The sequence below is a fragment of the Sorex araneus genome, chromosome 5 (genome assembly GCF_027595985.1).
Source record: "Sorex araneus isolate mSorAra2 chromosome 5, mSorAra2.pri, whole genome shotgun sequence".
NCBI classification, from domain to species: domain Eukaryota; kingdom Metazoa; phylum Chordata; class Mammalia; order Eulipotyphla; family Soricidae; genus Sorex; species Sorex araneus.
The window spans coordinates 199,199,787-199,212,344 of record NC_073306.1 but is presented as its reverse complement, the minus strand read 5'-3'; the positions used below and the strand labels follow the sequence as shown (position 1 = coordinate 199,212,344).

The 12,558-nt window shown below is 49.7% G+C and overlaps 1 protein-coding gene across 1 annotated transcript in view; it reads left to right on the top strand.

The window, feature by feature from the left end:
- Nucleotides 1-12,558, top strand: part of SCARB2 (scavenger receptor class B member 2) — a 59,764-nt gene that overhangs the window by 19,260 nt on the left and 27,946 nt on the right. The window contains exon 2 of the mRNA XM_055140142.1: nucleotides 5,262-5,419. Coding sequence (XP_054996117.1) covers nucleotides 5,262-5,419 — 158 coding nt within the window. The remainder of the gene's footprint in view (nucleotides 1-5,261; nucleotides 5,420-12,558) is intronic.

Here is a 12,558-nt window from a genome sequence, read left to right as displayed (position 1 = left end):
AGGAGTAACCCCTGTGCATCGCTAGGTGTGACCCAAAAAGCAAAAAAAAAAAAAAAAAAGAATAAGGAAAGGTTTTTTCATTTATTTATTTATTTATAATGTAGGAGCACTGCTGTTTATTCAGCCATTGATTAAGCTGATTGAATTGCGCGTGAATTCCACAGGTTTTTCTTTTTAAAGGAATAAAAATCCTCATTTCCATTTTTTTTTGTCTTGTTTTGTGGCCATACATGTTGATTGGTGCTCAAGACTTACTCCTGGCTCTGTGCTCAGGGATCACTCCTGGTGCTGTTCTGGGGACCACACATGATGCTGCGGCTCGAACCCAGGCCAACCACACTCAAGACAAGTGCTTTACCCACCCTACTATCTCTCCAGCCTAGAAATCCTTGAACTCTTAGAAATCCTAGAAATCCTTTTATGAAATCAGACCACCTTTAATATATTTTTTGAGACTTCAAGGTCTTCTGGAAAACAAATGGTTATTTACAGATTGAGATCTGGTTAACAGATTCATCTTAGAGAAGTCAAGTTCACATCCTGAGCTGTTTCTCGGTGCTCGATGGCCACTGGCTGGCAGAGAGACCATCACAGAGCTTGTATAACCGAAGTGTATAATCTCTCTCCACCCATTTGATTAGAAGGCTGCAGGCCAGGCAGGTAAATAAGCCGCCATACTTGAAGCTGGTGGTCAGCAGCCGTGACGCTACCCCGGCCCCCAGGCCTCTGCTCACCTCCCGGCAGCCCAGCACTTCCCGGTCGGCAGGTCTCTCCCTAGAGTGGCCCATGCCTCTCGCCACAAGCCCAGATATGATGAAGGACTGGGGAGCTCTTCCAACACTGTCAGTCCAGGAGGATTGGTCCACAGTTGGCAGCTGGGTTAGGGAAGGAACCACCACGACAAAGAGAGTTGGAAATGACAAGAACTGCGTGCTCGTGCTAAAAGGTCAGGGAACAAACAGGATAACCTCTCAGTTTCTGTATTGCAAACCATAATGCCCCAAAGGGGAGACAGAGAGATAAGAGACAGGGACAGAGAGAGACAGAGACAGAGACGCAGAGAGAGAGAGAGAGAGACAGAGACAGAGATGGAGAGGAGACAGAGAGACAGAGACAGAGAGAAAGAGAGAGGGAGAGAGAGGGAGAGAGAGAGAAGTGCCTGCCATAGAGGCAGGCTGGAGGTGGGGGGTGAAGGGAGGGAAACTTGGGTGGTTGCTGGTGGGAAATGTACACAGGTAAAGGAACAGGTGTTGGAACATTATTGACTGAAATGCTAGCATGAACAGCTTTGTAACTGTATATCTCACTGTGATTCAACAACAACAACAGCAACAACAACAAATTTTTTGGGAAAAAAACAACAACACCCAAACTCTCAGAAAGCCAGGCGGGCAGAGATGAGATGAGTCCGGCCCGGGGCTGGCTCTGAAGGCTGGGGAAGGAGGCTGTGGTCGGGTCTGGAAAGTCTGCATCTCTCCAGTCTGCCCTTAGCCTGGTCCGTCCATGAGGATAAGATCAGGAGTGTGCTAGTGGGGTGTCACCAGAATAGAAATGTGGTCACTGGCTGCTCTGAGCGATGCTGAGTCCTCAGGACCCCCGAGCCGTGGCAGCGCCAGTTCCAGGTATCTGCTTTGCCATGGCCTGCGGCCTTCAGCATGGACTCCTTTCAGAGCCGCTTTCTTTCCTCCCCCCGCAGATTCTTGGAATATTTTCAGTTTGATAACAGGATAACGGAGCTTCCTCTCTAAGCCCTGGGGTACTGCTGTGGCCACGCCGGGGGCCTGGACGCCTGAGTTTGTCCAGCTGATGCGCTTGTCTAGACCCACTGGAGCCGGGATTTCCAATCTGCTCTGCAGTCGGTCCCTTTGCCCACTCAGCTTCACTGTCAGAGAGGGACAGATGATGACGGGGAATTTTCTTTAGCTTTTGAATGTGGGAATGTGTCAGATCCAGTGTTGGAATACAGCTCCAAACATTTTAGGTTTGACATTGGTGTGTCCATTCTCCCTGGCCGCAGGGACTTTAGGTTTACTGAGCAATACCCATCACAGTGCTCCTGAGACACTCCCATTCCTCAGTTTATTGGAATACAGCTCTAAACATTTTAGGTTTAACATTGGTATGTCCTTTCTCCCTTGCCGCAGGGAGCTTAGGTGTATTGGATTACACCCATCACAGTGCTCCTGAGGCACTCCCATTCCTCTGTATTTATCTGTAACCTCTTTCTTTGTGCTCTGCTTCCCCATTGGTCAATCTCCTAATCAGTTAACTTGTAAGGTCAGATCCTTCTAAGGACACTGCATTTGTATTCGTAAGTGAAATATTGCTTTTCTCTTCTCCTTATGTCCTTTCTATACTTACTTTAGAGCAATGTCCTTTTTGTATAGATATAGGAGACAGTTAATGCTATGCTTTTGTAAGTTGGCAGTTAATTGACTCTGAATAACAATTCATTCCTGGGCATCTGTGTTCTCAACTTAAGCCTCAGTTGCCCTGAGTTCTTAGCACCCCCAAAGCAGGGTCCCGACAAGGGACTGGATGGACCCAGGGCAAGCTGTGAGCTACCCTGACATCGAATTGGGCCTGGCCAAGCGCCATAATACTTAACTATAAGTTAAGAGCATATCATGGACAAATTCTGTCATGATCCAAAGAGTAACAACTGGATTAGGACCCTGTAAAATTTAGGAAAGACTAATCTGGCCTGAGTACTGTAGCCCGAGATCTATAGTGAGATGTCTCCAGGAAAGCTATCCTATAAGCTTAATGTGTCTCTTACTGTGTCCATACAAAATTACTAATATTATTAAGGAGCAGAATTAAGATGAATGTTTATATAGTTGTTGAACTAAGGAAAGGAGAAACGCACCCATAAATGGTATTCTGCCCTTATGCGGGCCATCTTGCTGGATGATAATTTGTCCTAGGAGAAGCTTCCCCTGATGGAAGGACTTTACATCTGTTGATTGTCTGACCACACCTATGTGTAATTGCTCCCCAATCCCTCATGATTTGAGATATAACTAAGGCGGGAAGAGTGGGGAGGGAGTGGGATCAGGAAGAATCAAGGAGAATCGGGGAGAGAAAGATAGAGGAGAATCAGAGGAGGATGGAAATGAGATTGGAACAAAGTGCAACTGATACCAACCAGCCTGACCCTCATTTCCTCTTTTGTCCACCCATTGCCTTGGCCATCCCGAGTGAGGGAAGTGGCCTGAGACCACCAAACACAGGTGGCAAGAGAGAGCTTCAGGTTTCGTATTCATGTTTTGAATACACACCCAGCACTGCTGGGGTAGGGGCTACTCCCTGCTCTGTGCTCAGGGCTTGCTTCCGTAGTGCTGGGGATGGAGTCCGTGGGACGGCCAGTGGCTCAGAGCAAGAGGGATAATCTTTGTGCCGTCTCTCTCATCCCAGTGGAGACATTTTCTTGCAATCTAGTTCTCATCGCTTCACTGGTGGCCCAACACTCATTATCTTGGTAGATCTCGTTGTCTTGAAAAAAAAAAATTCTCGGGGCTGGAGCAATAGGACAGTGGAGAGGGCATTTGCCTTGCACGCGACCGACCCAGGTTTGATATCTGGCATCCCATTTGGTCCCCTGAGTACTGCAGGAGTAATTCCTGAGTAACCACTGAGCACTGCCCAGTGTGACCCAAAAAGCCCAATATATATATATGTATATATATATATATATATATATATATTCATTCTCAGTGTTAAGTTTTTCTTTTTAATACACGATGAGCAGCATTGGAAAGTGCAGCGTCTCATCAAGACTCTGCATCAGGGATCCTGCATTTTCCCAGCACAGAGGTCATCGCTGTTCACTTTTTGTTTGTTCCATCTGAGCCTTGCCCTTGTTTGTGTATTACTTATAATACAGTTTCCCTCCATTAAGAAGTTGTGGACTTTGGAAGTTACTCGACCATCAGTTTCTGCTAGTGACGCAGGGTGCCCTGTCAATCAGGCCTCTGTTGCAATGCTGGGCGACAACAGCCCCTGCAGCTCAGCCACTTGAACGGGGCTGTTCATGTCACACTGGAGGTGTCCGGGCGACTGCGGAGTCAGCAAGGCTGGCTTGGTTGAACTGGCCTGTTGAACGAGCTTCATGCCTGGATCGTGTGTCACCAGTGGAGGGCCTTTGTGAAAGGGTCACCAGCTGTCGGGGTGTGATTTTTCTCTTGGCACAGTGTGGCTGGTGGAGGCAAATGCCTCTTAGGGTCTTTGCTCCAAATCGGAGCCTTGCGTTTCACCTTTAATCCGCTGATCACCCCAAGTCACTAAAGCCAGGAGGAGGGGGACATGCTGATCTTAGGGGAGCCGTGCTGGGTCGGTTTGCTGAGCTGCCACGACAGACACTCAGACTGGGGGATGTGTCATCTCAGGCTTTTGAGGAGAGAAGTCTGAGATCTGTCAGCAAGGCCAGTTTCTTTCAGGGACGCTGGTCTTTCCTCCTAGCTGGCCGGCATCTTGCTGTGCGTTTACATCAGGGTTCCTGTGTGTGTATCTGTGTCCTGATGTTATGTGACCGTCAGCTATATTGGAGCACAGCCCACTCTAATGACCTCATTTCTCTAAGCATCCTAATGATACATGCACATCTCTAATACAGACCACAAATGACACCGTCTTCAAATAAAATCACATTCTGAAAGACTAGGGTTAAGACTTAAATATATGAATGGATGCGAGGCGTAATTTGACTGGTCACACAGAGTCCAGGCAGGGAGTGAAGGGGGATCGTGGGCAGAGAGCATCACCTAACTGGAGCCTCCTCATCTTTCGAGCTGGACTAAGTACCTGCTTTGGGGGTTGTGGAGAAGATGCCCAAGAAGCACCCGTGATGCGTGTGGAGGTGGGCAGGGCTGGGACTGTCTCTCCTTCAACTGGAAGGACCCAAGTGAGCCTGTTGGGGGCCTCTCTTCCTGTCTTCTCTCCCGTGCGACTGCTGGGAGTGCAGCATTCTCAACAGCCACCAGTGGGTCAGTAGGGCCCTTTGGGTGCTTAAGCCACGGCCTTGGTTGTTCTCTGTCTCCACGCCTGACCCGCGGCTGTGGGAACATCCTGTAAGTGACCGAAGACTTTGGCATGAACAGGGCTGTGTGCTTCCTGCTGCCTAGTGCCCTGCTCTCAGCAAACTGTAAGCCAGTGCCCAGGAAAAGGACCATCAGGCTGGGCACTGGGAGTGGGGGCCATTCTGTCCTTTCCCTCCAGTGCTGAGCCTCACACAGCGACTTCTCCCCGTGCCTTTTCCCTAGGACATCGTGTTAAGGAACGGCTCCGAGGCCTTCGACTCCTGGAAGAAGCCCCCCATCCCCGTGTACTCTCAGTTCTATTTCTTCAACGTCACCAATCCAGAGGAGATCCTCCAAGGGGAGAGACCCGTCTTAGAAGAAGTGGGACCATACACTTACAGGTACATCCCAGCCGCCTCCTCCCTGCCCCGCCAGGAATGCCCAAGGACCCCTCTGCACCCGAGCATCGCCAAGTGCTCCGGAGAGGGAGGGCCCGGGCTTTGTTTACGACCGTCTGAAATGCTGCCGAGGGTTGGCACACGCACGTGATTCCCCGACAAAGGCCGGCTCTGTGCGCGTGTTTGGAAGCGCAGCTGCGTGCATGAAGCCACGGAGAGCCGCTCTCACCCCTGCTCTTTGCAGAACCACCCTGGTGCGCTGGAAAGAGCACAGTGGGGAAGGGGCGTGTCTTGCTTGTAGCTGACCCGGGTTCGATCCCAGCACCACACATGGTCGCCCAAGCACTGCCAGGGGTACTTCCTGAGCACAGAGCGAGGAGTAGCCCTGAGTACCACCAGGGATAGACCCCAAACCACGATAGTAGTAGTAGTAATACTGTATTTTAAGAAAAGACCTTGGTTTTCTTCAGTGTCTTTAGGGCCTTTCCCTGTTTTCTAACGCTTCTGCCTTGTTCTACATGAGTTTCTAGGATGCTCTGTTTCTGCTCCACCCTCCCGGGTGCCAAAGCTAACCAAATTGCAGGGAGGATTCCTATCTGGGGCCGTGATCGCCAGCTCCAAACACTCAGGGCTTACAAGAACAACTCGGGTCACCGGTTAATGCTAGAGGGAGGCTCAGCCGCACGCACCACAGACTCTTCTCTGCTCCGAAGCCACGGTTGTTCCATTTCTGTTGCAATCCACAGCACACACACATGAGTTGATGGCCAGGGCATTGCTCCCCTGCAGAACTTCCTGTCCCACTTCCACAGGAATCCCCCTTCCCTCCAGCACTCTTTCCTGTCAAGCTGCACTTTACCAAAGGAGACTTGGGGGGTGGGCCGGAAAAAGGGGATACGGGCACACACACAACAGTGCTCAGGAACTGCACCTGGCTCTGTACTCAGAGGTCACTCCCAGCAGTGACCTGGTGTGTGTGGGGGGGGGTCTCCTCTGGTGCTGGGGGTGGAGCTCAAGCCTCCTGCATCCTGCATCCAAAGTTTGTGCTCCAGTGGGTCGAGCTATTTTTTCTGGCTCCTCTCCTCGCCACACTCGAAAAACAAAATAGAGATCGTTCTTCCTAACAGCCAAATGGTCCGACTGGCTCGCTAGTCTCTTGTTGATTGCCCAAGAGATGGTTGCTGGCTGAGTCATTCTGAGTCAGCACTGAGCTGGGTCTGGAGCCCAGCAGCACCGTCTCTGGGTTCCGGGGGGCCCAGTCACATTACTGCTGAGTGAGGCACAAATGTCTTCTCCTTGGAGATGCGTTAGGAGTCACACGCGCCACAGACTCTTCTCTGCTTCAGTGCCAGTTATTTCACTTATGTTGCAATCCACAGCAAACACGCACGAGCTTGTCTGGACTTCTGCGTGAAGTTTCAACCCGCCCCCCCACAGTAATTCACTGGGAGTAGCATTTGCAGTCATAAATAATAAATACATTTACTCCCGTTCAGGGCTGGAGCCGGGCTGGAGCGATAGCACAGCGGTAGGGCGTTCACCTTTCACTCGGCCGACCCGTGTTCGATTCCTCCACCCCTCTCGGAGAGCTCCACAAGCTACTGAGAGTATCGAGCCCGCAAGGCAGAGCCTGGCAAGCTCCCCGTGGCGTATTGGATATGCCAAAAACAGTAACAATAAGTCTCACAATGAGAGCTGTTACTGGTACCCGCTCAAACAAATCGATGAGCAACGGGATCACAGTGACAGTGACAGTGACAGTGAAGGGCTGTAGCGATAGCACAGCAGGTAGGACGTTTGCCTTGCATGCGGCCGACTCGGGTTTGATTCCTCCATCCCTCTTGGACAGCCCGGCAAGCTACCGAGAGTATCCTGCCCACATAGCAGAGCCTGGCAAGCTACCCATGGCGCATTCGATATGCCAAAAACAGTAACAAGTCTCACAATGGAGACGTTACTGGTGCCCACTAGAGCAACTCAATGAATAACGGGATGACAGTGCTACAGTGCTACTCCCATTAAACAGCGTGGTATTAAATCAGAGAGCCACCATGCATTTGTGCTGTGTCCTTGAATTTCATTAGATAAAACGCCCACCACACCACCACATTCGCCCAGGCACTGCCTCATTTCTGCCTGTTATTTGCCACCTGGGTTTTTGCTTAGTGACCTCGTGGCTGTAAATGTGGGTCTCATACTTGATGTTCCATGGTTTCTACCAGCTCTTGGAAGTAGTTTTTAATTTTGTACTGTTTCTTCTTTCTCCTTAGAAACCAGTTTGTGCAACCAGTTTCACTTCACTTTCAATACAAAACAGCTAAAGATTTATTTGCTGAGTTTACAGTATTCCATTAACTGTCTCTGATTTGGGTTTCTTGGATTTGCTGTCTGGGTTTTGTAAATTTTTGTTGTTTTGTGTTTTACTTTTTTGAATGATATATCACTGCTTTGGCAGTAAGAGGACAAAATGTGAGGGATATATTTCAGATATTTTTAGATTATTCATTGACCATTATGAAATAGTTATGTAATATTGTGTATAGCGCTACCTTTATAAGATGGAAAATATGCTTGTATTACAAAATAATATACATAAGCACAAAAGATAGTTTTGACAGTGCCCTAAATTAAGATAGAGAAAACTACTATTCTCTATAACTTCATGGTCTCAAAAGTAAACAATGCTAATGTTTAAAGAAGGTCTGTCTTGGGGGAGGCCAGAACAATAATACAGCAAGCAGGGCGGTTTGCCTTGCGCGTGGCCTACCTGGGTCTAATCCCTGGCATCCCATATGGTCCCCAAGCACAGCCAGGAGTAATTCCTGAATGCAGAGCCAGGAGCAACTCCTGAATATCGGTGGGTATGACCCAAAAAGCAAAAAAAGAGAAACAAAGAATGTATTTTTTCATTTGTTTTTCCATGTCTGTACTTCACTTTTATATGGATATATTACAATATATACATATGTTATGCCTATTCATAATATGAATATTTTATTTACTAAATATTTCCTCAGGTGGGATTTCCCCGTATTATATCTTAGTCTATATACAACCCCATGCCAAGGATAATAATAGTCATATGCACTAGAAGAATGTGTCACCACGCTTCACTTACCCAGTCCATGCTTGAACAAGTCGGTCACTCCTTTTCATCCATTACCCCGGGGCTGGAACTTCTTTTCGTGTTCGTCAACCAACAGTGTTTCCACGCCCTTAGCTCTGCCCTGTTGGCCAGCCCGCCTCCTGGTCTGTCCTGCTCTGGAAACGGTGTTTGCTCCTGCTCGGACGGGTGGTGCGTGCCAGTTCATGTTCTGACTGGGTTTGGTTCCACAGCAAGCCGGGAGGGGAGGCACTTTGGCATCTCCCTTTTATAGGCCAGGGGGCTGTGGTGCCGAAGCAGGAGGGTCTTCTCCTTAGTCGCAGGCTGGTCTCTGAGGAGGCTGGGATTGAGCACTGAGCCTCCGCTGGGCTCTCAGCCGGACACGGCAGTTTCCCAGAAAACAGCCTGGGAGGAACGAAAGGGCCCCAGTGCCTGCAAGCGAAAGGTTGTGGTAGTTTGGCATGGAACGAGGTTTCCCAGCAGTTCCCAGCCATGAATGTTGCACAGATGCTAATTTTCCAGCGAACTAAACGGATTCCTCTTGGTTTCCTTTGCTCAGTTTATTGTTTGCTTTCTGAGATGGTGAGAGTTTAAATTTTCTTTTTTGTAGTGCAAAAAATCTCTCTCTCCTTTTCTCTCTTTCTCTCTCCCTCTCCCCTTTATATTTCTCTCCCTTTCTCTCTCTCCCTCTCTCCCTCTCTTCCTTTCCCCTTTCTCTTTATCCCTCTTTCTCCCTCTCTCCCTTTCCTCCCTTTCCTCTTTTTCTCACCCCCTTTCTCTCCCTCTCTCTCCCTCTCTCTCTCCCCCTTTCCCTCCTCTCTCCCTCTCTCTCCTTCTTGTTTCTTCTCTCTCCCTCACTTTCTCCTTCTCGCTTCTTCTCTCTCTCCCTCTCCCTCCTCTCTCTCTCTCCCTCTCCCTCCTCTCTCTCCTTTTCGCGCCTTCTCTCTCCCTCTCTCTCCTTCTCTCTCTCCCTCTCCCTCCTCTCTCTCTCCCTTTCTCTCCTCTTTCTCCCTCTCCCTCCTCTCTCTCTTCCTCTTTCTCTCTCTCTCTCCCCCCCCACCGTCTTCTTCCTCTCCCTCTCTCTCTCCTAGTCTCCTAACTCCTTTCTCCTCTCTCTCTCTCCCCTGGCCACTGTTGCTGCCGCACTGGCCAGCATTCACACAACCCTTTCTTGCGTGCTCACGAGCACTTGGCCGCAGTGCCCTGGGGACCCCCTGCACGCAGCTGCCAGGGATTCCAAACAACAGAGGCACCGTGAGCATTGCCGGGGGAGGCAGGCACCTCTGGCCACTGAACTTCCTTGGGCCCCAAGAACGTACCTGAAAAACAACTTTATTTAATGAAGCACCTCCTAAGCTAACCACAAATGTTCATACGTGATTATGAGTAGTAGTCACCTGGCAGGGCCGTCACTGTCATTAGCAACCTGCAGTCTGATCTCCTGATGTCCAGAAGAGTTTCTTGGCATTAACAGAGAGCCAGGCATTTACCCGAGACATTCACCCCAGGGCACTTTCACATGCAGCTTCGTAATGTAATGAGCTGTGTCATAATGCACCTTGTTAACTGAACATCTGCCTTTCATGGTGGCTTTTTTTTTTTTAACTCCCTTTCTCTGGAAGTTTCTCTGGCCTTTGGATCCCATGGTTATGATCTTTCTTGCTCTCTCTTTCTCTTCTCTCTCTCTCTCAATCTCTCTCTCTCTCTCTCTCTCTGGATTTTTGGGTCACACCCAGCAGTGATGCTCAAGGGTTACTCCTGGCAGTTCAGTGGACAACATGGGATGCCGAGGATCAAACCCCGGTTGACCGCATGCAAGGCAAACACCCTGCCTGCTGTACTTCTGCTCCTACACCTGCCCCCTGTTTAACTGGTTTTATTTTTATTTATTTATTTGGGGGAGGGAGGCCACACTGGCTGACACTTAGGGCTTACTCCTGACTGTACACTCAGAAATCACTCTCTGGCACTGCTTGGGGGACCATATGGGATGCCTCGGTTCCAACCCGGGTTGACAGCATGCAAGCCAAGAGCCACACCCACCCGCTGCGCTATCGCTCCGGCCCCTCCTCTTTGCTCTCTTGCTCTCAGCAGGACTCACCAGAAATTTCCTTGGTGTAGTTGCTCAACCCGCCCTTGTGTTGTAACCTTCCCCAGTGATGGAATGCTGGGCAGGGGTGACGTCTGGGGTCCCTCCAAGGCTACGTGTATTGAGAAGGAGGCCCTTTGCCATCCCCCCAGTTGGCACTTCAGCTTCTCAAGCAGACAGCGTTTCTCACAGCCCCGATACGGTCAGCCCTGCCTTGGTGAAGTCTCCCCGGCCCAGCCTCAGTGACTGGTGGCCAAGGACCGCCCGTTGTTTTGCTGAGTTACCTGACGTGGTCCCTGGGCTCCTTCCTGTCAGGGGAGAATTACTTTTATGGTTTGGGAAACCTTAACTTTGAGAAACCAGGCTAAGCTCCAAGGCCTGAAGTTCTTCTGTGTGCCATTTCCCTTTGAAAACACGAGGTCCTTTACAGGGGAAGTGATAAGGAAAACATTCGAAACGTCATCTCTGCGATCAGTCCTGATAAGTAAACACAGGTGCAGAGGGCTCAGGGCTGGGCATTTGCTCCAGGCCCCAGGTTCATGACCTGGGCTCCTTAGGAAACAAGAAAAGCCTTAGCAAGGATTATTGATTTTTGTCACTTGTCAGAAAACTTGCCAGAGCTGAATTCGAACTTCCAGCTCTTGACTCCCTAGCTGGTTTTCCTTGAGTGCAAATTAGTGTCCCTTTTTCCTCTTTGAGTGGTTAGCTTAGCCAGCAAGGGGTGGTGTGTGTTGGGGGGGTGTCCTGGGACCCCATTATTGGAGAAGTTATCCTCTTCATCTCACGGACAGGGCTCCCTCTCTGCAGCCCGAACCTTGGCCGAGGCGGGGATTCAGCTTTCGCATTTCCCTTCCAGTTGTTCCAAAGCTCTTGGAGTCAGTTTTTCATAGACTCAGTAAACTGTGGGTGTAAGACCGGATGATTGGGTCCCAACACTTCCTGGCTAGCCTTGGGTCATTCCATGAACTACATTTTCTCACCTGTCAGACAGCTGGGTTATGATTTTCTAAAATGAGGTATCTTTGGTTGCCAGCTAGACGAACTCTCTGGCTAACATAAGTGAAAAAGGAAATTTATGAGCCTTGCACGCAGCCGATCCTGGTTAGACCCCCGCATCGCATACGGTTCCTTCAAGTGCCACCAGAACTGATTCATGAGTGCGGAGTCAGGAGTAAACCTTGAACATAGCTGGATGTGGAAAAAAAATGGGAGAGGGGCTTATTTGAAAAGGACGAAATGGATGAATGACAGAGGTCTGCAGTGTAGGAATCTTCCCAGGAAATGCTTATGTCGGGAGGAAGCCAGTCTTCCTACTGTGTTTTTCGTCAGGAAGTTCTGTATCCACCCAGGACTCAGAAGCCGAGGAAAAGGAATTGGCAGGCTGAGGTCTGCCCAGTGCAAGAAAGGAAGGAAGTCGTGCCAGCGAGACTGCAAATGCTGGATTCCTCTAATTCGCTGTTCCCTGAGGTGCCCCGGGCCCTCTCCCAAAGCCCAGCCCTGGCACCAGACACAGCTGCCAGTTCTCCTAACATTTGGGTGCCACCAGCAACCCAGACAGTGTGTCAGAAAAGGGCAAACTCTCTGACGAACTGCACCTTGACCACTCATTCTGATCAATGCATTCTGAACTGAGTCCACGTGAGAAAGAATGACCGTGGAACGCACCTTGGGCTCTAACTGCAAGAATCGAGAAACTTGAAACTATTGGAGCGGGTGAAAGAAACTCAAGAGAGGGTTCACTGACTACTTCTCTGGTCCTGGTGACCCTCACAGTTGTATTTCCCCGGGTGTGAGGACAGAGATCAGTAGCTACAGTTTTTGAGTTGACTCTTGGGTCTCATTTTCCCCTCACTTTATAGATCTAGTGTTGTGTGTGTGTGTGTGTGTGTGTGAGTGTGAGTGTGTGCATGTGTGTGTGTTACACATGCTAGGCCAGTGCGTACTCCTGAC